At 38.6% G+C, this 27,059-nt stretch overlaps 3 protein-coding genes across 4 annotated transcripts in view; 1 reads left to right on the forward strand and 2 right to left on the reverse strand.

Moving 5' to 3' along the window:
- Window positions 1-4,114, forward strand: part of LOC111339829 (glutathione s-transferase kappa 2) — a 13,446-nt gene extending 9,332 nt beyond the window's left edge. For both annotated transcript variants that reach the window (XM_088728986.1, XM_088728985.1), the window contains exons 9-10: window positions 2,843-2,946; window positions 3,480-4,114. In XM_088728986.1, the coding sequence (XP_088585112.1) occupies window positions 2,843-2,946; window positions 3,480-3,627 (252 nt within the window). In that variant the 3' untranslated portion in view covers window positions 3,628-4,114. The remainder of the gene's footprint in view (window positions 1-2,842; window positions 2,947-3,479) is intronic.
- Window positions 4,115-4,405: 291 nt separating this feature from the next.
- Window positions 4,406-19,951, reverse strand: LOC111339830 (uncharacterized). Its single transcript, XM_088728984.1, has 9 exons — window positions 19,894-19,951; window positions 19,554-19,816; window positions 15,474-15,669; window positions 15,023-15,297; window positions 14,168-14,308; window positions 12,367-12,707; window positions 8,300-9,472; window positions 7,682-7,946; window positions 4,406-6,703 (listed from the first exon to the last, which is right to left on the reverse strand). The coding sequence occupies exons 2-9, from the start codon at window positions 19,587-19,589 to the stop codon at window positions 6,299-6,301; spliced, it is 2,832 nt and encodes a 943-aa protein (XP_088585110.1). The 5' UTR covers window positions 19,590-19,816; window positions 19,894-19,951; the 3' UTR covers window positions 4,406-6,298.
- A 739-nt stretch (window positions 19,952-20,690) lies between these two features.
- Window positions 20,691-26,219, reverse strand: LOC111339831 (uncharacterized). Its single transcript, XM_088728987.1, has 3 exons — window positions 25,958-26,219; window positions 25,103-25,243; window positions 20,691-24,403 (listed from the first exon to the last, which is right to left on the reverse strand). Exons 1-3 carry the CDS (start codon window positions 26,171-26,173, stop codon window positions 24,185-24,187), a joined length of 576 nt encoding a protein of 191 aa, XP_088585113.1. The 5' UTR covers window positions 26,174-26,219; the 3' UTR covers window positions 20,691-24,184.
- Window positions 26,220-27,059: the final 840 nt, after the last annotated feature.

Raw genomic sequence — 27,059 nt, forward strand, 5'->3', positions numbered from 1 at the left:
TTCTCTTTAGTTCAGCTGGTACCCACTTTACCATCTGAGGTTCATTGGCTTAATTCCATATCCTGGCGGTTTTCTGTCTTAGTTACAAATGAAGGTCGCATTTTCTCTGTCGACAAAGTAGGTCACTAACTTAGGAATTCAGCTAATACACCACCTCCCATTTCCCTAACATTCAAACTTAAGGCCAGCGCTCTTTCACTTTCGGTGGAAATCTTTCCCTCAGTCCCAGTCCCAGACAATTTTCCAAGTTGCTCACAAACATAACACAAGAAATGATGGACCTTATCTCTTGGCTGGAGAAAATTTAAACTGAGTGTTGAAACTGATTAATCATGCATTCGTTTTTCTTAACTTCGCCGTGTGTTTTCCTAGAAACCTTGTACCATCATCTGAATCAATCAGGTGCAAAACCTTGCCATTTGCGTTGTCCGGTGCTTTGTGGAGTTAAATGGCTTTTTTTCTTAAATGTTTGCCTCTACCATGATTGGCTGTCAAGTTGTGTTTACTCAGTTATACAATTTACGACAATCAATAGAAAAACTCTCTAATCGCAAGTAAAGGAAGTTTGAGAAGCAAACTAGGCTGCAGGCTGGTTCATGCATTAGGAAGACTCGCTTACTAGTATCTTACTCAGTGGCACTCGAGAGGCTGAGCGGTAACCGGTCAAGTCGCCCGAAGTCATGTTGCCCGGAACCAGAGTCATGTTGCCTGAAACTCATAGTCATGTTTTGGATATATCAACAAAGTTGAAATGGTAAATTGGCCACCGTAACGATTACAAAAGCTGACGTTTCGAGCGTTAGCCCATTCGCTCCGACGAAGGGCTAACGTTCGAAACGTCAGCTTTTGTAATCGTTACGGTGGCCAATTTACCAATTCAATTTTGTTGATATATCCAAATTATTTCGTTACCCCCACCGACGCAGCCCCAAACAGTTTCTTTCGAAACTATCAGCCTTTATTCATAGTCATGTTGCCCGATATTTTGAGTCTTGTCGCCCGAACTTATAATCGAGTGTTTAAACTTGAAGAAAAGTAACATCTTAAGTAAATCGTAAGGGATAAACTCGTAAAATGTTGACTCGTAAACTGTTTTGGTTCGCTAACCTACGAGAGACTCGATACCGCTGTTCATTTCAGCGTTGTTCGTTGCTCTGAGCTAAACTGCTCATTCAACAATACAGGTTCTAGTCATAGAGGTTTTGCACAGCAGCCATGTTGGATGCAGGAACAATGAAATTATTTTGCATAAGAAAGAATTTTTTTTCCCATGGGTAAAATACTCTATTGTTCCTGCCATCCAACATGGCTGCTGTGCAAAGCCTGTATTATAAGCGGAACTCTGTCAGTAAACTTTTCAGTAAAGAACACTAATATCTTAAGTAAATTGCAAGGAATAACCTCATAAAATGTTGACTCGTAAACTGTTTTCGTCCGCTAACCTATACAAATAAGAAGTTAAAGAAAGACGCATATATCACTGTTCATTTCAGCGTTGTTCGTTGCTATATGAACCAAACTGATCATTTTACAGCACAGATTCTAGTAATTATAAGCGGAACACTTTCAGTTATCAGAATTTTTCACACATATCAGAAAAATACATCAAGTTCTCTTAGTTTGATTTATAGTATAAAAAACAATCTGAAACTCTTACAGCGATTTTTTGTTGTCTGTTGTTAACGAACAAAGCGTGTTAGCATCATTCGATCCCCATAGGATCAGACGCGGCATAAATTGTCGCGACTTGTTCAGTCGTTCCTTGTTTCCTCAGCCGGTCGAATGTAAATTTTGATCCGGTTTACCATATATAAAGAGAGTAAATGAATAACAGCCACCTCATTCTGACTTGTAAAATGTTTTCGTCCGCTAACCCGCTATACAAGTAAGAAGTTAAAGAAAGACTCACATATCGCTGTTCATTTCAGCGTTGTTCGTTGCTATGAACTAAAATGATCCTTCTATAGCACAGGTTCTTGTAATTATAAGCGGAACACTTTCCATTATCAGTATTTTTGACACATATCAGAAAAATACATCAAGTTCTCTTAATTTGAATCTACCCCAACGTCACAATCTTGCTTGGCAATCATGTGATGATTCTTGAGCACGTGCTGTATTCAAGATGGCGGTGTTTTCCAATGTTCCAATCGTAGTGATGTGAACCTTCGCTAGAAACAGAATGCTTCCACATATAAAACAACAACAATGAGAACCATACTATAACTGATATTACTATTTTTTTTTTTCGTTCTCGTGTTTTATTTTTAGGCCTATCTCTGTGATATCAAACGACAGCGAAACGAACAAACTGAGTTTCACGAGTCAACATTTTACGAGTTTTTTCCTTGCCATTTACTTAAGATGTTACTGTTCTTCAAGTTAAAACATTCGATAAAAGTTCGGGCGACATGATATAGGATTTCGGGCGACATGACTTCGGGCGAGATGACTTTCGGGCGACTTGACCGTAAACCTCGAGAGCATGCTAGGTTGTTTTTGGGTTAATTTCGGCAAGGGACGTTAAAGAACCCACATCACGAGATTACTGTGATGTGGTCTGGCCTGTTTACTGGGAAGGGGGGGAGGGGGCATCTGTAAAAATTTCTCCTTTATTAATTGTAAACTGCCGCCGGCAGTCTGGAAAAGTCCCCCGCACAGTGTTGTAAAGCGCATCAGAGCATTTACATGGAAATGCGCTATAGAAATTGATCTATATTATATTATTATTATATTATTATGGATTATAAGTTTTGCTCCGCAAACGCGAGTATCTCGTGCATCTTACGAGAACCACTCACAGCGCACCGTAGCAAAAGGTTTCTGTTACTTTTGTCTCCAGGTTCTGTCCTCAGTTCTGACCGAAGCTGGATTCGATGGCGAAGCGTTGACAGCAGCGACTCAAGATCAACAGATCAAGGATCAATTGCGGAAAAACACAGACAGGTGCATGTGCTTACACTCTTTTACCAGAACACATCATTCAATAAATAAAGCGCCAAGCAGGAAAGAGAAATAATGAGTAATCTAAACGTTTGTTTTGTTGAATATTATGTTCAGAGCTAATCCATCTTAACTTAGTCCATGCTGCAGGTGTGCTCGTTCCTCCTTTATCATTGCCATTGTTATTATTATCATTGTCAATATCAGCATTATTATCTTATCTTAATTTGTTTGTAAATATTTTTGATGATTCGAGTGAATTATCGTCATCATAGTATGTATTCTCTAGTTTTTCTTACATTTTTATTAGACATTTTAAGACTTTTTTTTATTTTCAAGCATTTTATCATAATATTTGTTATAATTTTTTGTGATTATGGTAAATATATATTAAAAAAAATATTCTTATTATTCTTACCGGTATTAATATAATTATTATTGTTATTATCACTATTGTTATTCATCATTTTAACTTGTTTCCTCGCCGAGGAGAGGTTTAGTTAAGTAAAAGTAAATCTTCTTCGTCGTGTTTTTAGAGCCTTTGCCACCGGACTTTGTGGAGTTCCGAGCTATCAAGTGAACAATGGATCCGTTTTGTGGGGTCAAGACAGACTTAATGTTATCGCCGACCTGCTTTGTGGCTGGGAAGACCACTTAAAACCAACCAATCACAGCAAGCTTTAAACAACGCAGTTGTTCAGAAAAAAATGACTTTTTATTCTACAACGGGTGAACTTACGTGGGATACTTCCGTGACAGATTTGAACAAATCAATGTTCTGATTATTTAAACAAAGTTTAGCCGTTGTTCAACCAAACCACGTCCAAAACAATTCTCAATTTAGCTGAAACTTTCATCTGAACATTTATTTTTGCGAACAGTGTCAGGAGGGCCGAGAACTAACAGTACAAGGACTTTTAAAAAATTCAATCAACCCCAGTATTGAGAAAGCCTGAGGCCCTCTGATCGTGTAATTATACTGGCCCACTTTTTTTAAGAAAACAGACTCCCAGCTTCGAACCTCAAAATGAACAGCAATTAATTAACGAGGCATAATGACCAAAGCTATGGCTGGCTAAAAAAATATGCACTGTTGAAAAAGTCGTCTGAAAAGTAAAAGTATTCATAATTATCACGTGATTTCTCATGCAGAATAAAGTATAGAATTTTAGTGCTTTGTATTCTTTGAGGGTAGGAAGGGACCTAAGTAATCCAATGGAACAAGGGGAAAAAGCAATCGCTTTTCTCCGCTGTGACCTGAGTTCGATTTTCTTATAGCGTCGCGTTTCAAGTAATTGAATTTCATTTTTTGCTGGATCTCGTCCTTGTTGTGGGTTTCTCCCATTCAAAAAATCCAACACTTCCAGCTCTATTAGCTTTAATGAAAAGCCAGCTTATCAAAGATGTGCAACTGGCAAAAGCTATAAATTTATCACGTATGCAAAAAAGATGAAGACGCGTATTTCTTTATCTTGTGATATTTATTTAGTTCAATGTTTTCTACACTGCGGGCAGCCTCGTTAGCTGTCGTGTCATCTGGATTACATGATGCTAGTTTAATTGATCTAGAAGTGGCTCGTTTTGCTGCGACCTATTCTAAATAGTTTGCGTCACAAATTCCTCTAATATTGCCACTCACTTAAAGGTAAAACATAGTAAGTAGTGTGAGAAAAATCTTAAAAAACAGCGGACTTAACCTTCTCATTTGCTGAGCTTTGTAAACGTCTGCTGAAGAAAAAAAGGTTCAATAATCAAATGAATTCTAAAATAAAGAATGTTGTTGTTGTTGTTGTCTCCGATTATTCACAGCCCCTCATCAGTCCTCGCTCGTTTCGCAAAGAATCACGAGAGAGTTTGATTAAAACAAACTGATCATCAGTAACACATGCGTTCTAACGCTAAAACTAGTGAGATCCACTTACTTCAATTTTGAAAACCACTCTGATGATCAATCCATTTAACGTTGACTCCAAAGAATAAGTGTTTCAGTGGAAAAAACTATATATATATATATATATATATATATATATATATATCCCGCTTAGGGCAAATTTTCTTTTGAAACATTTATTCTATTCAAGTATGATTACTTGGGGTGTACAGGGTCAGGGTTTCCCTCGTATACAGAATTTGTTTAGTTGAAATTAGCCTGTATCCGTAATTGGATCCTCCTTTGTGATCCGTTAAGTTGACTTTGGTCGTGTATCTTTAATAGATCCTCAGTTGGGTTTCATATGGAGTTATAGGCTTCCCCTACCCGGTCACCTTGAAAAGTTAAATTTCCCGGAAGACCACGTCTCCGATCACGTAAATCACATCTTTGATTGCCGTGTTGCCAGCATGGTTGTCCTGATAGTACAGTGGTCATCACACCTGACTAGTAACAGGAGGGACGTGGGTTCAAATCCCGCTCAGGGCAAATTTTCTTTTCAAACATTTATTCTATTTATATATATATATATACCGCCGCCCAGTTAGCCCAATGGATACTGCGATGGACTGTTGTGCGGGAGGTCGAGGGTTCGAGCCCCGGCCGGACCAACACTCAAAGTCTTAAAATAATTGAGAAGAATTTGCTACCTTTCTATAACATCAAGAAGTGGTTAGATATTCTAGTCTTCTCGGATAGGGACGAATAAATGGAGGTCCCGTCTCCTGCAGGGCTGGGGTGGGAGACGTTAATTTCTCACACACATCCTGGGGTGGGACGTACAGGCCCACATTTAAACCAGCTTCAAGCTAAACTGGGCTTGCCTGTCTAAATATCGTAAATATCGTAAATACAAAAAAAGTAGCCTACACTTGCAATTCCATCTCTTATGACCATGCAATGGTGAAGAGGGCTGACAGTAAGCTAATTTCCCAAAAACATGAACTCATTAGCTAGGGAAAAGGTTATGATAATAAACAAAATAATTGACCAATTGATATTAGCTACTTAAGGACTCTCCCTTCCCTTAGCAAATGCTAAAGGATGGGCCCAGAAGTAATTGTAGCTATTCGATTTTTCCTTCATTATCTCGTCTGTATGTCTAGTTTAATTCCAGGATCTTACTTGGGAAGGACTGCAATTATGGTAGAAATTGGCTACCTGATGTCAAATGATAACAGGAAAGGAGTGCTAATGAGTTAGATCAGGCGAGATCTCTCTTAAAAAGGATCTTTATAGCTCTGTAAAGCACATTTTAGGTTTTAGTGATGGTAGAAGATGGCAACTTCCTTTAAAACACCCCTGACGTGTCTTACCATTATAGCAAGTGATGAGTGTTTTCTCTCTGTAAACAGTACAAAGATGATTACATTTGTAACGATAAAGACTCCATAGACAACTATCGACTCGGAAGTTCCTAATTTCTTACTTTTCGTATTGTGACAAATCTGTTTCTATTTTTTTACATTCTGTCGCCGATGGCCTCTTGCCTGGATCCGGACTGCAACAAGATATCATAACCTTGGTCCACTCTACTGGAGGGGCGAAGGTGCCGTCTCTTCCAGGGGGTTTGGCCAGATAATCTCCGATCTTTTTCGGATGAGGGATTCCTTTACTTTTTGAGATAAGGTCGGAGAATATTGATTGACCATACCACATTTCCCACATCATGACGCCAAAGCTGAAAATATCCGCTTTGCAGCCGTAGGGGTTGCCTTCTCTCACCTCTGGCGCCATGTGAAGCGGAGTCCCACATCGGGTTCCTGTGATCAAGCTTTCAGACTTCGCCCAACCCAGGTCTGCAATCTTGACGAAATTGTCTTTTGAGATCTGTATTTTAAATTTGCAGGAAGAAATATTAGTTTTGAATGTGCTAATATACTTTTCCTTGGCCCAAGTAAAAGTATATTAGCACATTTAAAATTTAGGTAACTGAGTTTACAGGAAGGTTCTAAGTGCTTCTATAAACAGGAAATACTATTTTGAAACGTCATCACGTTTCATTTGCTATTCAGATCTCCTAGGAGCTCGCGCTTTTTTTGTGCGTCCGTTGCCCCAGCTTTCCTCTGTGACCCACTTGAGAGCGTTGGGTCATGTCATAACTGATCGACTGGTCACTGATATCTCAAAAAGCTTGAGACTGTAAAAGAGCTTGTAGAAAATGCATAAAAGCCACAAAAGCCTATAACATGGTAACATGGTAACATAACAAAAGAGTAACACGGATTACATTCAGCAACCTGTAGAAACTTTAGCACGAGTTTTTACAAGTTCACCTTAGATTGTATGTAAACGGCCTATGCGCTGAAAAAACCGAAACGGCAATTACTCGTTATTTTGTAAGAAATAAACTTTTTACTTAAGAATCATAACCTACTATTTTCACATCGCAGCAAGCCAACTCTCCTCTACAAGTAGTTGTAAAACTATTTGATGAATCCTCAAACGGGGTGAAGCTTTGAAGACTAAGTGATACCACCCTAGCAGCCAAGCATGTGCCAACTGCCTTTGCTCATCTTAACCTTATTGAATGAAAACTAGGGCAGTAGCAAACTTAGACAAAAACAAACAAATAAACAAACAAACAGACACTAACAGTCTGTCACTTTCAGGTAACACGAGGTTAAATATCATTATATCGAAGCAAACGAGGCTATTGCCTCTTTCTATTCATTTTTGCCAGTTTGAGAGAGACAGGTGTAATTTCAGTATACAGCCTTTGAACGTGTCATTTTAAATTGAATGAAACAACGGCATCTTATTCAGAGTTGAGAAATGATGCATATCGTAATTAATGCGTTAACTAACCAGCATGCTGGACAGCTTAATATCTCGATGAACGATGCCAATACTGTGAAGAAATTCCAACCCTTGTAAGATGTGCAAAGTATATTGAAGTATGTGGACTGCTGCATCTTCCGTCATCCAAGGAATGAATCTTTTTTCTTTAAAGATTCGATCCTTTAGACTTGAGACACACAATTCGAGAATAAGATCCACTGAAATCAGCTGGCCATCTTGGACATTCATGGATACTCCATGGAAAGTCACAATGTTTTGATGTGCCACTCTCCTGTTTGATATGAAAGGAAACAGTTAAGCTTCCAAAATTGCAATTTTAAAAACTTTCTTTTGTAACTTAACTAAAAAAATACGATATAAGATAACCTGTTATACCGGCGTCAGAATCTTAGGTGAAAACATTTTAAGGTTTCAGTTTACTATGTGCCTCTTTCTTCTCTCCCAAATGTACTTGAACGACAAGCGATATATTTCATGTGAATTTGTGTGGCATTTTCATCAATGTAACGCAGACACTAACCAAACTTTAAAACTATGGTAAATCAGGAGTCACTCAGTCTGCTCCTTCATCTGATTGACTTTCTTACTTTTTGTATGTTTAGCTAACTAGATACTCATACGTACGTTAAGATTCCTGCTTCTTCAAGGAAGAAAGCAATATTTCGTGGGTGATGCTCTTCTTGTAGTCGTTTCACAGCAACACTCTTTCCGTTAAGAGTACCCTTGTAGATTATGGCCGAGCGTCCTCTTCTCAGAACGTTCTCTTCATTACAAGATAGCTTTTTCCCATCGATTTGGCCTGTCGGGTACATCACAGGTACTCCGTTTTGGATGGCATCAAACAGAAGGTTTTGGTTCATCGACTGCAATTTCCAGTACAGATCGACCACAACCTGCTCTTCCAAGGTTTCTCCGTCACTTAATTTATTTGCTTTATCAGCTTTCCTTTTGAGAGCTTCACTTTGCCTTTGGTATCTAGTGATGATCTCTGAGTGGCATCTCTTTATTTGGGAAATTTGATTTTTTTCGTTGGTTAATTCGTTTCGGACATACTTTCGTAGATCGTCTTTGATGAAGGACTCGATAAACTGCAGGGATAGTTCCTTTAAGACTTGACAAGGTTCGTTCCTGAGCTGCTGTTCTTTGAGATACCTGTCGACGGCCATGTAACCGAACACGGGTGCAAAGAGAGCTCCTGCAGCTAGACCGACAGGAATCAACACTGGTATAAATACTACACCTGCTGCCACAAATATCTTCTTCATTTTTGCATAGGAAGGCAAACGGCCCCTCGCAGGAAGCCACTCAGGGGGACAGAACTCATCATCCGAATCTTCAAGAACACGGTCAATGTCATCGATACCTTTTTGCAAATCAGAGAAATATCGAGCAAATTTGCTCTCCAAGTTTGCACGAGCTTTTTCGAAAAGCTTTTCTCTTTTCTCCAATGTTTGAAGCACAGAGTCTAATCGTCGATCGATACATCTGCCTAGTTCGTCTTTGATGTGTTGGGCGCTATGACGATGACCAATTGGAGGCAATTCCGTTTCGGACCATTCGCAGAAAGTTTTCCGGACGTCTTCAGTCCTTAAGTGAGACGTAAGCTTTTTACACAGGTCTTCAACGTGGTAAGAAATAGTGTCTTCAATTTCTTGGATGTGGGAGCCTTGCTTAAGCTTCTTTAATATCACTTTTAGCTCATCCCTTGCCTTGAGGCATTCCTTTCTATCCCTTTGGGTACGTTTCATTTCTACTTTAGCGTGATGAAATAGCCAGGTGAGCTGGCCGCTTATCCAGCTGTTGATTTGAAAATAAAGTAAATTCCGTGTTTAATAAACTGTATGTTATCAACACAAGGGCTCTTCTCATTCTCTTTGCTCTTCGTCACTTTCTGGGAAAAGGAATAATACAATAGTACAATTATAACAAAAATGAAGGGAAAGAAGTTATCGTCTTTGCTTTCTTTTGTCAGGAGAGGAACCCTGGTTTCAGTTTTGAGTTGCAAAGAGTAATATTTAACAATAAATCCTCAAAATGGAAGTGAATAGTGGTGGAGTTTTACCAAACTGCAACGTTGAGAGATAAATATCTACCACTTTCCCCGACACTAAGGTGAATAACTGATGTACTGTATACGATGCAGATGCCGAATAATTTTTTATTTCTGTTAATTTCCCTAAAATTATCAGAAATTAAACTGTTGACGTACAGTTGTCTTTTCAGCTGCCCGGGGGGAATAGCACTTGCTATTCACATCCGAACCGGCGAATCAGCGCCTACTATTTATTGTAGTTTACTTGTCTTTTTCCTCCCACAATATATACTTCGCTCTACTTCTATGTATTGAGCACTGTTCTACGAAAATCAAGTCACACTTTTATATATATATATATAACCAAATAACCCTTCTATTCGGTTATTCGCTGGACAAGGAGAGCTTGTTCGGAACAATTTCAGATATATATATATATATATATATATATATATATTTGGTTACTCAGGGTTACCCTTCCAAATTAGAGGATGACCAGTTTCGTAAGGCCTCTACCATACCTAGAAGTGATCTGCTTAGGACTCATGCCAGATCTAAGAGGAAATTATTCCCATTTGTGACCACATTTAATCCAAATTTACCTGATGTAAGTCGCATCATTAAAAAACATCTGGGTATTTTGGAATCCAATCCCAAGTTAAAAGAGCTTTTTCCTTCAAATTCCATCATAGCATCCTTTCGCAGATCTAAAAACCTTAAAGAATTGTTGGCACCATCCCGTTATGGCCCTAACATTGAAAGCGAAGGGGTTGTTGAGGTCAAGGGATGTTTTAAATGTAATAGAACAAGATGCGATCTTTGTCGCAACTTCTCGGTTGAATCTAATTCCTTTTTAAGTTTTCAAACAGGCAAGAGTTACAAGATACGATCGAAACTTTCCTGTGATTCTAAGAACATAATTTATTTGGCTTCGTGCAAGAAATGTCGCCTACAATACATTGGTTCCACAACAAATGACTTTAGAGTTAGATTTCGCAACCACAAGTCTGCTATGGTCACTAAGAAAAAGACCTGTGAAGTAGCGGTACATTTTAACAAAACACCACATGATTTAAGCGATTTCTCATTCCAATGCATTGATCAAGTGCAGGCGACAGCAAACAATTCAGGTAACATCGAGAAACTTCTAATTACCAAAGAAGCATATTGGAGCGCACAGTTGTTCTCTCTGGCACCCTTCGGCTTGAATAAGCGCCAGGAATTTCACTCCAAAAAAAGAATAAACTATAATTAATGCGGAGAATTTTTTCAAATTGGGCGGGCATCAAAGGTCCCAGTCTCAGCGTTGATTGGGAAGTTTAGTACAATTCTCGCCTTTCAAGTCAACGCTGGTTCCTTAACATTTTCAGTGGATTCGACAATTTTTCCATTTCTTTTTCTTGTGATAATTTTTCGCGTAGTAATTACTGTGTTTGTTTCTATGTGTCATCACGCCCTATATAAATCTATTTAAGGAATGTGTAAGTCATTGTATTACAACTGATGAAGGTCTCGGACCGAAACGTATTTTATTAAACTTTCTTAGACTTTTTATTTGAGTATATGTCTTTCTTAGCTCGAAGTTGTCCGTCCTCGTGTACCATGAGCACTCTGGCATGGCTTAGACGATACCACAAAGGTTGGATCGTTTGGGGTGACCATATTGGTTCTCCTCCATCCTAGCATTAGCACTGCACTGATGAGGCCCAGAAGGCCGAAACAGTACTGTCTGCAGTTAGATATAGCTCTTTGGCATACAAAGCTTTGCTTTCATGTCCAAATTGAGCACTCTAACTAGGATGAGTCATTGCTCTGCAATTGCGCATGCTCACTAGTGTACTCTAGTTTGAGCACTCTGGCATGGCTTAGACGATACCACAAAGGTTGGATCGTTTGGGGTGACCATATTGGTTCTCCTCCATCCTAGCATTAGCACTGCACTGATGAGGCCCAGAAGGCCGAAACAGTACTGTCTGCAGTTATATATATATATATATATATAAGCGAAATAGGCAACGTAGGATCCATGACAGTGCTCGACAAAGAAGGAGCGATTACAGTAGCAAATGGACTACTCAAGTGACGCACATATGGATTTTAATACAGCCTGTTTCGTAGACCAACAAAAGTTGATCCACTCATCAGTTAAACTCCATACACACTGAGGTCACGATGCCTCAGTGTGTATGGAGTTTAACTGATGAGTGGATCAACTTTTGTTGGTCTACGAAACAGGCTGTATTAAAATCCATATGTGCGTCACTTGAGTAGTCCGTTTGCTAATATATATATATATATATATATATATATATATATACACACACACACAGGTTAAGGAATTAAAGAGGACGTATCGATTCTCTGTGACTCTGATTTTCGCGCCTAAGTGGTCGTCAGACTCAGAGTCACAGAGAATCGATGCGTCCTCTTTAATTCTTTAACTTATGTATACCACAGCATTGAGCACTTTACGCCAAGGTAGACTATATCCCCACATTTATATATATATATATATGTATATATAGTAAGTGTAAAACGATGAAAGTATATATATATATACATACTTGTATAGACACCCGCAACTGTAAAATAGAAAGTGCATGCTAAAATCCGTTTCCCATAGATAGGAGTTGTCAAAAAAGAAACCATTTTAACTTACAAATAGAGTAAGGCTGCCTTCATCTTTGCAAAACGGGGTAGAAGGTCCTTTATTCCACAAATCAGCGAGTAGAGATCATCATTCATCTCGCCTGAATTCAGAAGCTCCTTTGCTGCTTTCTTCACAGACATTTTGACTACTTGACATTCTTCATCGAGCAGGGGAATTCTCTCCCTTAATTTGCTGATGATTTCTTTTTCGAGCTCCTTTCCTTCGTTTTCATCATCTTCTTCTTCCACTAAGTCCCATTTGTTGCAAATGAAAAGAGCTGATTCGTAAGTGATGCCTGACTCTTCTCTTCCATCGTAGAGCTTCTTCCATTCACTCAAGATTCGAAGCAGCTAAAAATTAGAGAAGGAAACAAGACTGAATGAAATTCTTTGTAGAAAACGTTTGGTATTTTTTTCTTTTCGATAAATGCTTGAAACTTAAATGAACAGAAACATTTAAGATATCTAAATGAAAAATCAGTTTGACCCTACAATTTCAGTCTTAAAGCAAACATGGGAACTTTTCTTTATCAGCGGGCAGTTTGTGGGATTAAAGTCGAGAATCTCTGAAGGTCTTTCACTTTAACCGGACAGCGAAAAAGAAAAGCCAAAAAGGGAGTAACCAGTTAGTAAAACTGAACTTGGTAGTGTTAGAAAGATACAATCTGTGGCGTTCAAAGTGTCCTCTTCTTTTCCTCCAAACCAAAGGCCTTTACCAATTAAAAATATGGGAATTCTTCCCATGGCGCCATGTTAAAGGACGGTAAGATGTTTCAGTTTTCTATGAGTATACAGGTAAATATACAATAGATTCTCCGTGGCATTCAGAGCGCACGTGTTGTGTCTAAGTTATGCCATAAATAGGTTTTATGTCAAACTGAGTTCTGGGGTAAGGTTATTCCATGCAAAGAAGTTTACTAGACCGCGGATTGTTTGTATAAATACAGTGGAACCCCTCTAAACCTGGCCCTCATTAAACCGGAATCCTCACTTTACCAGACCTTTTTTCCGGCCACAAAAATCTCGGTCATACATTTTCTCTATTTTTCACCTCAGTAAACCGGAACCCCTCACTTCCGGAAACCAAATTATTTTCTATAAATTTCTCGTTAGTGGTTAGTCTCACACAAGTTTGCTTTCATAAGTTCCGCAAATAAGAATCCCACTAAGGAAAAAATCGACAGGGTAATAAACGCTTAATCTCGGGAGGCCTCGGCCTCCATCTACTACAAGCGATGAATAAAACCATTATTTAGGCGGTAGCTTCGTAAGTTCACTTTTAGCAAAGTGTGTGAATTTTATTTAGTTTCGAAGAAACAAGTGTCAGAGTGACTTGAAGACCTCATTTCGTCCTTTCTAATATAGAAAAATTGTCTGGGTGGCTTTTAAGCGATGGAAATCGAATGCTAAACGGGTAATCATAGAACCAAGGTGTTTGTTGAGTGAGACGTAAAAAGAAATTAATATGTAACGGACGGTTTTAATTTCGATCGCTATTCCAGCTTGAAACACACGCAAGCTATACATGACTTTCTTCTAACAATACCATAAACAATAACTTACTAAGCTATTGTTTCTTAGCTCCGCCTTGACAAGTTAATGGGCTAAAGCAATATTCTCAATCAAAGCTCTCCAGAATGCGTTTAGTGGTTTTTCAGCTACTGCAGGTAAAGGTCTCCAGAATAGTAGGCATTCTACGTGACGTCTTTTTACTTAATCATCCCAGTCCACTCACCATCAAAAGCCACCATAAAAAAGTTGGGCTTAATAAAAGGTGAAGCTTGTTTGAATAATCCTTAAGCTGTACTCACCCTGTCTTCATGCAATCCTCCTGCATTTGAACTGTTTATTACGTAAATGAACGCATTAGCTTGAGGAAGGTACTTCATAACAATGCTTGCGATATTCTCTGTATCGCCAATTCCTGGGCTATCAACAATCACTATACCACCCTAGAAAATAGAAATAGTTTATAAAAGTCAAAAAGAAGAAATACAACAATATTAACACAAAAACAAACAACAACAACAACAAACTCTACAAATCCCCCAAAACAACAAGATAGGGACTTTCGTCCAAGGAAACGGTTTCGCCGAGGTCCTACTTTTGGTTTTCAACCTGTTGGGTAGATCAACCTACAGGGAGGATCATTTGGCTGCCCCTCAAAGCAAAATGACACAAAGTTATCTTCTGGTTATCAGCTGCATATGGCAACAACACTCCGCTTTTTAATGAAACGAAATATTCAAAGCTTTTCAGTTGTGGCAGCCCGCCACGGGTAAACCACACGCCAGATGCAATTCTGAGCAAGTTTGTGAGGCTTGATATTATCAAGTCCCCAAATTATTTTGGAAAGGATCAAAGCTTCCGTAATATAAAAGAATTCGCTCTTTGATAGAAGACAACGGGATAAAGTTGATAAAAAAAATTCTTATAAAGGCTTAAATGGTAAATCCCCTGGGTAAGATGGCCTAACAGCAAAATTCTGTGAAATCATTGGTGACGACGTCCACACTAATGAAGAAATTCAACTAGAGCTTTGTCACAGCCTATGATCAAATTAAGTAAACTAGAAACATTTAAATTAAAATCACGGTCACAACTATCTTCCTGCTCATACAAAGAAGAATACCTAGGATTGATATCCGAGAAAATAACATTCTTACCTTCAACAATGTGTTGGGAAGCCTTATCTCTATTTTCTCACACCAGTCTTTATCTTCTGTTGATTTTTGAATATACGTTTTCATTTGTTTCTCAAATTCTTCTCCCTTGAGGATACTTGCAGGTTTGCTTTGATCATGAAAGTGCAACACAGCTTCCTTTTCTGGACCGTAGGATATTTCACAGATTGTCAGAGTGTTTTGCCGGACAGAGGAAGGTAGAACTCGCTCATTTAGCAATAAATTGATCAGACTGCTTTTACCAGCACTGGTCTCGCCTGTTTAAAAGATAAAAAGTAACTTATGCTGAAATGGTGTGCATATGAGAGTTTTACTTTTGAGTTGCATTGTCCAACCACATCCTTTTTTTTTTCAAATATTGACCGCCTTTCACTTTACAAGTTATCAGTTTGGAAACATTCGAGTGTTGTGCGTTATTAATATTCAGACTCACCAGCAATGAGAACGGTGCATTTTTCCCTTTCAAGGTCTGCAAGACATGTTTTAACACCAGCCTCAAAGTCTTCTTTGTCTTTCAGTTCAAGAAAGTTAGTTTGGTGCAGAATTTCCTTCACTTCAAGGTAGTATTGTTTCAAAATAAGCCACTGATTTTGAGTATCCTCCAATTCTTTTATGATCTGTTGATATCCCTAGTTAAAAAAAATTGCAAAGTCCTCAGTCAAAGATTACGCCCATGACACGTCGCCAAATCCAGCACAGGTGATGTGCGGCCAACGAATGCGGTGTTATGCGGAATAGAAAAACTGGGAATTGGAAGATAAACCCTTCCTCAATAATAAAGGCCGAAAGTTTCTAAAGAAACTGTGGTGCTGCGTCAGTGGGGGTAACAAGATGTTATATCAACTAAGTTGAAATTGAACAACAACAAACATATGAAACATATGAGTGAACTGCGGTTATGAGACGTATATAAGAACGATCCTTTACTGCGAAGGATCGTTCTTATATAAGTTGAAATTGTAAATTGGCCACCGTAACGAATAAAAAAGCTGACGTTTCGAGCGTTAGCCCTTCGTCAGAGCGAATGGAGGAATTGTGGATTGTATGTGGTTTTATATGCAGAAAGCAGAGCTACGCCATTGGTGGGAACTTGGCAACGAGACTTGAAGTAATTTGAAGTTTTTAAGAATAATGGAATTAACTGAGTGGTTGTGAGGGTGAAACAACCACTCAGTTGAACCCATTGTTCTTAAAAACTTCAAATTACTTCAAAACTATCCAGAGACTGGCACTATCTTTTCGCAACCTCCACTTATTTCATTCAAACGCGACAAAAACATACGCAATTTTTGGTCAGAAGTTCATTCCAAACTAATGACCAACCCGGCACTTTTAAATGCGCTCGCGCACGATGCAAAACTTGTCCCTTCATTCACAACGCTTAGAAACTATCGGGACTCAAGCGATCCATTATGATCACCGATCACTTCAAGTGCACCTCCGCCAAAGTTATCTATTGCATAACTTGCACTTGTTGCAAAAATCGGCGAAACACTGAGGAAGACGATTAGGAGACCGATTCCAAGAACACATTCGCGACGTGGAAAGGAATGACAAGGACGCATCTAAACCAGTTGCTAGACACTTTAATTTACCTAATAATTCTACACAACATATAGCAATCTGCGGTCTTTCCTTACATTTAGGCAACACGGAAAGCCGCAAAACTCATGAACAGGTATCAACGAACGCTTTTCATTCCACTAATTTATTCGTGTTTTTCTCGTTGCCATGTTCCCACCAATGGCGTAGCTCCGCTTTCTGCATATAAAACCACATACAACCCACAATTTCTCCATTCGCTCTGACGAAGGGCTAACGCTCGAAACGTCAGCTTTTGTATTCGTTATGGTGGCCAATTTACAATTTCAACTCAGTTGATATAACAAATTACCTTCCTCAATAACTTGAGGCTACTGATTTTCGGATCTACAATTTATATTTTTGTATTTGTGGCAAGAATGAGTGGATCCTTCTTTGAAGGTGCAAATCTCTGCGAATCACGCCACGTTCTTTTCTTTTTTTGTTATCATTCCTTGCTCGTACCTGACTGAAAAGTACACTTATTTATTCCCCACAGATAGGACGAGTCATGGAGTGCATCGCTCCTCAGTACACCTCTCGTTATTTTCTATTTTGACGGTTTTTGCTTTGCTAAGTTGTGCGCAATGATTCTTTGCTCGCGCCAAGTCGGTAACGAAGCACTACACTATCGGAGAAACTGGGAAAGATTTAGCCAAAAAATTTTTAATCCCTGACTTAACATAACAGCAATGAGCAAAAACATTTTGGCAGTAATGGGAATAACCCAGGGAAGAAGGCCTCGGAAAAAAAGCTTAAACGAACCAGCAGAAATCAACGTCGCAAAAATAACAGCTCGTAGGAGTTTCTTCTTCAATGCCAGGACCTCTTTTAGTAATACCATGCCACCCGAAGAATGATCAAGAGAAGAAAGGTCAGCATCGGCCGAATATGTGGCCCTCTATTGGAAAGGATCACATACAAACGGCCAGCCAATTTTTCATAAATAAAATTTCTGGGAGGCTTGTGCTGAAGCCGATGGTGTATGCCACTGCGACAGCCTGTTCTTTTTTGATTCAAGACCTGTTCTCTTTCCCCCTCTCTTTTCGACGCTATGCTTTTTATCAAAAGTTATCACCAGGAAAGATTTATGCTCGACGTTTCGGTATCATCATGACTCCATTATCAAGAGACTAGTTAACTAGCATGCAACTAAAGGAAAGGTACAAGATAAGCATTAATTACAGTAAACGGCCTAAACAAACACCTTGGCGCGAATGGAATCTGTTTGCACGTTCAGTGTTGGTTTACGCATGCGAATGTATAACATTTCTTTAACGAGGCAATCAAATTTGCCGCTACATTTCGTGAGGATGTGAAATTGCAGTTCACTACTGTGTTGGAGGTTATAATGTTTGTAAATCGAAGATGACTTTCTAGTGTGCCCTTCTACGCACTCGTGTAAGTGACCACGTGTATAACCCACATACCCTGCATCGCACAGGTTACATTTAGATTCATAGACGAGACATTGTAGGTTGACAATAGGGGGCTTAATTTCGATTCCGAAACGTCGAGCAGCAATAAATCTTTCCTGGTTTTTTATAGACCAAAATCTACACCAAAATTTTGAGCTTATGCAATACCTTCGGTCTTCTAATATCTCTAATCTATCTTTTACGTTCCTCCTGTTCAGTTATTTTTGCAAGGAGGAGAAATCCATCAAAGGCAACAAACAGTTTTCATATGGAATCGGGTTAAAAGAATTTTACTCTCACAGTTTAAAAACCGAAAGTGCAAGCAAACCGGGTTAAGAATATCCTCAAGGTTGTTTAATTAGTGATAGCAATCTGTATTCAGCCGCTAACACGTACCTTATTTGATTGACAGTTCCCCGGACAATTATACTTAAAACCTAGTGTAGCCAACAAGAAGCATCTTCAGCAGCCGTTTTCCTTTAAATTAGCCGATGAAAAATTCTCTTTCACCTCTTTTTAATAAATTATAATTAACAAACTATTTATGCACATATTAAACGTATTTTCAACAATCGACTAAGCAGCCCCATGCATATCCGAAGCGATGAGAAGGGAAAATTGAACGCTGTCGTTTATAATCTTCGCATATGCTAATCAGTCAGACCACTTTCAGACTGATGTCTCACCATATTTGGCGGTGTTCTGACGTAAACAAACATTAAAACCGTCTAGTAGAATTGGGAAATGAGATAGAAATGCTAAACCAACCCTAAATTTAGATGATGTGTCGAAGAATTCGGCCTTGAATGGAGTGCTGGCTCAAGGGTAAAACAACGCATCGTGGGACAATATTCACGAGAACCGCTTTTTAATACAATGAAATCTTGAAAAGTTGAAGTCAAAGGTTGACTATTTGTTTCTTCAGCTGCAGACATATCAATTGATCTGATGCGGAAATTTTATACCCAAGTGCCACGCTGCTTGCTCGATATCAGTCATATTTTTCGTTTCTTCCCATCATTGTTATACGAATTTGTTTCGGACTCTTTTATAAATGGCAGAAATTCAGTAATATAGTGATACTCAATGTCTGAATGCGTTACAAAGGTTGCAATGTTTCACTGAATTGTCACAAGTAGACACATTCTGTTGGCGGGTTAGAAATACGCACATCTAATCAAACATATAGGTAGTTTGTCATCAGTAGCGGTCGATTTGCAAGGGAACCTACCATTCTGTTGTTTTCCAAACTTGGCACATTTGATAAACATGCATTGAGTATTTGAAAATTCATTTAAAAGATCAGTTTACTTCTTGTGTTTAACCCCTACGTGCTTAGAATTCTAAGTCTTAATTCTTTTCTGAGTTTCGTGAATATTGTTCTCATAGAGCAAAAATTTGAATAATATCGAAACTGACATAAGACCATTTATCTCCATGAGCTATCCAATGCTAAATGCTGAGCTTTCAAATTGCATGTAGCTAAGAATTGGACGTGTTAGGTTAGCGCTTACCTCGTCAAGAAGTCCGTGTGTTGCTCTCGTCGCCATCGTGAGGTTTCCTTGTAATAACAGAAATGTTATTGACGAGCATCAAGCGATTCCATTAAACGTAACTCCGAATCCGTCTCCGATTCTCGACTAAGAATTTGTTGAAATTGTTGAACAAAACCGTTGTACTAACTTGTACTAACCAAGTAAGCAGCTTAGGAGAGGCGAAGCTCGAGTGGCTGTACACTGAACTGGCCCAAAGTGAAGAAGGAATCAGCGAGATTTACCTTTAAATTAAACTTTTCAAAATTGACGGATGGCAATTGACAGATATAAAAAACATAAGGAATCATTCGCTGATTACCTAAATTTGTTCGGGAAGCAGGAACTGCATGAATACAAAGAGGAGAGAAATCGCAGTTATATGTATTTGAACGGGATATTTGAAGCGCTTGTCACATGGTATACATCGTCAAGGATAGGTTCCAGTCTATGCTCGGCTAAGTTACGTAAGCTTTAAAGCTTTTAAGCAAGCGGCCATGGGTGAAACACTTGGTCAAAGATCGTTTATTATCTAGTTATTGGTTCATCTTTGTTGCTTAGATTTCACATGCCGGCTTTCCTAAAGTCGGCTTGTCTTCTTAGTGTGAATTACAGCGAGGATTCTTTTTACCAACATTGAAACGAGTTGTTGGACAATACAAAATCTGGAATGAAGTAGTCTCTTGTTTTACCCAATTTAGGTACCGCTAGAATTTACGTGACTAAGCGGTGCGGTTTCACGTAAGTCATTTACTGGAAGGTTTTTCAGTATCCTGAAATTCTGTTCATACTACATGCTCAGTAAGAAAATTACTTAATCACTCGTTTTAGTACATGCTTAAACACAATTTTTAGCTAATGAGGGAAAATAGGACTTTTTGTTGCCATTTAAAAATCAAACACTGCTGTTATCTGGAAATTCAATATGACTGCCTCTTCAAGTAAAATTATTCTTTCATGTTTACATTGCTAAACCGATTCACAAACGTCTAACGCCTAACCTAAAACTGCGGTGTGTCGTTAACATGAAAACATGAAAACATGACGAGCTTTATGAAAGTTGGTGCTAAATGTCTATTATGATTAACTCTAAACTTTGAGGAAGTAATACATTGAAACTCAATAAAAAAGTGGTTTCGCTTTTATTGAAATACAAATAGGAGCCCAGTAGTTTAATGTTACAACTGAATTGTGATTATTATTACCGGTGTGTTTTCCAGATAACGCCCAGAATTATTCAAACCTTAACATTTCATAAGTTCCTATAAGCTTGGCAGTCTTTTAAATTCTCTTCATAATGGTTCAGATAAGCATTGATATTTAAACTTGGTAGTAATACCTGTATATTAGGCCTTTATTTGGTAGACTACGATTCCTTTTAAGTTCCTTCTTTGGCTTTGGTTGATTCATCTCAATACTGATATACATGAAAAACTACACTCTTGATTGGCTGAAAACAGCTAGGTGCCTTTTTCATGTATCACAAGAGCAAAATTGATGTACAAATGTAAACTAGGGTCAGCAACAATGGATCACACTAGAAACCAATCAGATTTACCTGAAGTAGGTTGCACTGATTGATACACACAGTAGCTGACCAAAATAAACGAAAGCTTGGATGTTTTTATATATATTGATAAATATTGATAAACACTAACAAAATTGCATTCCTGAGTTTGATTTCAGCTGAAGGAAAAATTTTGATAGCATGTTAAGAGGACCATTTACATGATGGTGTCCGGTTCACCTATTCATCTCATGTCTCCACACTGGCATTAAATTACAATTTCGATCATAAGAAAACTTGAAAAATTCTGGTACTTCAACTCATATGATACTATCATGCACTTGCCTGTACATTGAACTCTAATTACTGTTCCTAATATCTATTATAGGGACACTCTATCTCTATTGAACTTTCTGTTAAGTAAAACCTCTAGGTCTGATTTTAATCTCATCGGGTTACAAATTATTAGCAAAGTTAATGTAATGTTACTTCAGAGTACTACTAAACATATGATTCACTAAAATATTGCTTGTGTTTTGATCTTGTTATGCACTTATCTTTTTCTCTAAATTCGTCCATTTGCAACCCCATATCCACCTACCTCAACAGAATTTCTCTGTGTTTTTTTATTGAAAATACAGTCAATCCCAAACACAATAATTATACTTAATGGTTTGCTCTCAACCAATTGAATAGGGAACTTTGTGCTCTAATGGAAAATAGAAACCTACCCTCAGCATTGTGTTGCTTTACATGTATGTATTGTCCAAAGTTAGTCATGCATTCAAGCCAAATCAAGTTCCCAATGGCTAACACGTACCTTATTTGATTGACAGTTCCCTGGACAATTATTCTTAAAACCTAGTGTAGCCAACAAGAAGCATCTTCAGCAGCCGTTTTCCTTTAAATTAGCCGATGAAAAATTCTCTTTCACCTCTTTTTAATAAATTATAATTAACATGAATAAATCATTTTCAAAATGTCCTGACCCTTCTGCGAGGTTTTGTTCATGTATACTGGTACACAAAATGCCAAAAATATAAATGTGAAATGCTTCCCTAGAGTTAATTTCAGATCACTTGCCTTGGAAAAGACAACCTACGAACTTCAGAACTCAATTCTACTTCGTTACGTAGACAAACTCGTGACTGGATCTATCAGGCCACTATGGGAGATGATGCTGACATTTTTTAATTTCCTAAAATCCTCAGGTTAGATGTGCAACCTTTGTTGTCAAAATGTGACCTCCATAACAAAGTTTGGCCATTAACCCTCAACTTGAAAATGAACATTTCAGGACTATTGTATGCTAGTTATCTTGTTTTATTGATGAACAGGGAAATATAGAAAACTATCTAATAGTAATCAGATATTAGCTCTTCTAAAAGAAACTCACTGAGACACCAGACACTGAAAAGCTGCTCAATTTCGTAAGCCACACATATACGCATTGCGGACCTATTTTTAATACATGCGATCGCGTTACGCGTCTATTTAATAGTATCTTTGCCTTGTAGATAGGATTTCGTTTGTGAATCGGCAGTCACGAGATCGAGTAGCGCAACTACTTAAATATTCCATTACTATCAACTAAAAAAATGAAAGGTTGGAATTTCACGGTTTCACTCATAGGCCGGTCCAAGACATAATTTGGCGAGTTTTTTTTTTTTGTGTGTGTGTGTTGAGGAAGTGTCTCAAGAACTCCGAAAACAGGAAAAATAAAACGACGTATACTTCACTTGGCACAGTTGATACCGTGCACAGAGTATTGGAAAAGTTCAATTAAGATATTAGTTTACTTCCATTGTTTACGCCTGCTTTTAATTCTCAGTGTTCCAGTTTGAGTTAAGTGATATTGTTATTAAACTTGAGTCTATTTGTTTGTACTGGCTATAATATCTCAGTAAAGAGCTTTCAAATTGCCTGTAGCGGAGAGCTGAACGTGTTTGGGAAAACGCTACTGCCGTTGGGACGTAACTGAACTGCTTTCGGTGCCATTGTGAACTTGATCGTTACGAATTTCCGTTTATTGACAGAAGTAGTATTGACAGGCGTAAAGAGATTTTAGAAAACATGACTCCAAATCTGTATACGATTCTCGACCTGACTGTGTATTAGTTGAATCTATTGACCAAAACCATTTAATGCGTCTTACTTTCTGTATTAGCCAAAGAAACAGTGAAGGAGAGGTACAGTTCAATATTCTTTACACTGAACTAATCCAGAGTAAAGTAGAAATGAAGAGGTGTAACCTCCTTTCAGCCTCTCAACCTTGGTAATGGATGTCAAATGACAAATAACAATAGTATAAAATTTTTTTCACAACCACCAAAAAAAGCAACACCTTCGCCGATCAGATAAATGTGCACGGGGAGCGGACGTTGCATTGATACAAGTAGCAAAAGAGCCGCCTTTAACTATATTTCAATGAAAATGAACGTGCGATTGCGGCGCGATTTCAAATTTCTTGATTCAGCTTAAGCACATGCAATCGCGTTTCTCGTTTACTGAAATCATATACGGCTTACTATTTCCGTACCATACCTCTAGAGCCTTTTAACTTCTTTTAATTACAAGCTACCAGAGAAAGAAACTCTTGCTACAAATTGATGGTGAAAGAAGAGAGTTTCATCTAAAAACTCAGGCTGTCATGGTCTCATACTACACGTGTCAATTTTGAAAGACCAATAGGTTGAAGGATCACAGCATCTGTGTGACTGTATAATTTCAAATCACCCCTAAAAGGGTAAATCAAGAAAACCAAGAAAAGGTCTAAACTACTTTAAATCAGACCAATAAGCTCACAAGATTCAAAGGGACAAACGATTTAAATCTTTCCACTGGGAAACATTTTTCTGTAGCTCTTTCCGGTCGTAAAAAGTTATTCAGTTCATAAGGAATCTGCTACGCCCTCTTCGATGGAAAAGTGTCACATCCAGTTGGATTAGCAATAATCTTCATCCCTTGGCTTCTACAAACAGATTTATCCTCAAGGGCTGAGGAAACTTAGAAAAAGTTTTCCTTAGCAGCGTGTTTGAAAGGTATTGTATAATTAAAACATCGTGTACAAATCTTAGGTCTTTGAATGATCCGCTTGGAGATGAAATCAAACTTTCAAGTACAAAAATTCTGTTTTTCTCTCAATGAAAAGCGGCAGAAGACGCTGTAGTCGATTCAAAAGATTGTCGAGATCATCACCCATCACGTTGAATCTCTCTTTTACTTCTGCAGCTCTCAAGACTGACATCTTAATGATTTGGAATTTTTCATCCAGTTCGGGAATATTCTTTCTGAGAGTGTCGATGATGTGCCTTTCAGGATCTTCCTGCTGATTAACAAATGGTAAACAACACAGCGTACACTATTGAGTTATGGATGCACGCGGGAGGTTGCTAAGCACGAAAGAAGCCTAAGAGTCGCGCGAGGCGATAGCCGAGAGCGACTCTAGCTTCTTGAGTGCTTAGCAAACCTCCCAAGTGTATCCATAACTCAATAGTGTACGCTGTGGTGTTTACCATTTGTTTTATAACATAACATTGATATATTGTAGCTAAAGAGTTCCCTTTTATTTAACAAACCTTACGCGACCAGAAAAAACAAGCGCGCGCGGAAAAATAGTCTTTGCATTTGCTCACGTCAGGAGCGTACACCCATGGGCAGATGGGGGACGCTCAATTGACCAATCAGAGCGCGCGCTTTACTTTGGTTATGTTATAATTTCGGTTAGATTGCTTTTCCACCTCGTCCCACTTGTTACAGACGAAAATAGCAGATTCGAAAGTGATACCACAACCATCTTTTCCCTTGTAGAGTCTTATCCATTCGCTCAAGATCGGAATCAGCTGAAAGATTTATCTCGAAAACTTAATTTAAAGAATAGAAAAACGTATTTGGTACGGGGATTTTTGTTGAAACTATTAAATTCGGGTGGTGTGTCTCTATAAGCGACACATACCTTGTGGTAAAATAAGTATAATGTAACTCCTCCACAATTTATAAGACAAAAAACGAGTCTCAAGTTTACCCTGTCCTCTTGTAATCCTCCAGCGTTTGGAGTGCTTATCACGTTAATAAAGGCGTAGGCTCGACATAAGTATTTCAAGGTGATTTCACTGACACGCTCCGAATCGCCAATTCCAGGGCTGTCCACGATCACTACACCACCCTAGAAGAGAGAACAGCTGTTAGTTAAGAAGGAATTGATCATAAATGAAGAGTGACCAACTTTTCTGCTTTTTGGTTGTGCATAAACTCGTGGTGCGAATTCTCTTATTCGCTACCACCTTCGGTGTAGGTATAGAGGCGAGCAACAGAGCATACAGCCCAATACAGAATAGAAAGGTGCCAGCACAACACAGCACATTTACAACCTAGAACGTCTGACGATTCAAAGCATTCAAGAGGCCCCTGAAAGCTAAAGCTGTACACCGACTTTACTGATGATGTTGCCCATATACTACAGTGATCGAGGAAGGTGAGAGGAAAGCGTTTTGTGGGTTATATTAAAGCGCTTATGCCTGTTACATGACGGAGTCAGGAAAAACAGTGATGGCAAAGCAAGCCCAAAACGGCAGAAATCGCCAAAAACTACAAAGCACACATACGGAGTGAGAAAGTTTTATCAATCTTACGCGCGAAATTTTCATATTTCGGAACATTAAGTGTTGTAAAGCGACCATATTTCGTTCCATATACCATTCCTCACAGCGCGTTCAAATTCTCAACGGTTCGTCGCGTAGCTTAACACTGCGTCACACAACGCGTGACACTTTCATGAATTATCTTTCGCTTTTCTTCGAGAGGTGAGTTTGGAACGACTGTGGAAATACATGAAATACCCCTATTACTTTTATTGTACGTTCGCAAAAAGTTTTGTCACCTTTAATAGTGGATTTGGAATCCTGATCTCTATCTTCTCGCACCAGTTTTCATCCTCTATTGGTTTTTGAATGTAATCTTCATACTCGTAAAATCTCTCCCCGGTAAGGACACGAGATGGCTTGCTTCTATTAGCCAAGTGCAGGACAGCTTCTTCGGTCACTCCATATGATATTTCACATATATTCAATGTACTCTGCTTGATACTAGTTGGCATAATGCGTTTGCTAAGTAAGAGGTTAATGAGACTGCTTTTGCCAGCGCTGGTTGCAGGAAAATAGGAGGGGTTTTAAAGACAGAAACATGAATTTCATTCCTACGATAGGGAATCTTTGAAAATTTTACACCCTTAGATTAAAAGCGATTTGTAAATTCAGACAGATTATTTTTCGGACCCCGGCCGAGCTACATGGGTTACTCTGAAAATGATTACCAAAATGCCCTAGCGGTAATGTCCTTTGAAGCACTAATTGAAGTGTTCCTTAGTCTTTCAACACTTCAATTATTTTTTGTTATTTTCAGTTTTATTTTCCCCCATGATCTCGTCTCAAGGTTATCAGAGGGTCGCTTGCTGGAGGACTGCTAAGATCGCGAGGCGGAAAAATTATGGTGCAGACTAGCCCACTCTATGAGGAGTACAGTTTTCCGTGGTTTTCGTTTCAAGAGGATGCCGACAATGAAAGTTCAATAATGAGAGTGGTGAATCATGACCTAACCAAAGAAAACTTGGGGAAAAACCCTGAATTTTGTATGGGAACGATTAAAATGGTTTCAAGTTTACTGTTGCAAGACTTACCAAGAATGAGAACAGTGTATCTCTCGGTTGCGAGATCCCTAAGACATGCCTCAGCTTCCTTCCGAAAGTCATTTATTTCAGTCTCGCTCACTGCTCGAGTTGTCTGTAGGTTATCTTTAACTTTCAAATAGTACTCTTCCAGGACTCGTCGGCGATCGAGTGTTTGCTTTATATCGCCTAAGATCCACTGATATCCCTAAAAAAGAATGGCTATTTCATAAATGTAAGATCTTGTGAGTGTTTGTACCTAAAAGACCAAAGTCACTCTACCATTTTCAGTTAATTCATACGGTATGCCTATTTGCAT

Source organism: Stylophora pistillata, chromosome 7 (genome assembly GCF_964205215.1).
Source record: "Stylophora pistillata chromosome 7, jaStyPist1.2, whole genome shotgun sequence".
Lineage (NCBI taxonomy): Eukaryota > Metazoa > Cnidaria > Anthozoa > Scleractinia > Pocilloporidae > Stylophora > Stylophora pistillata.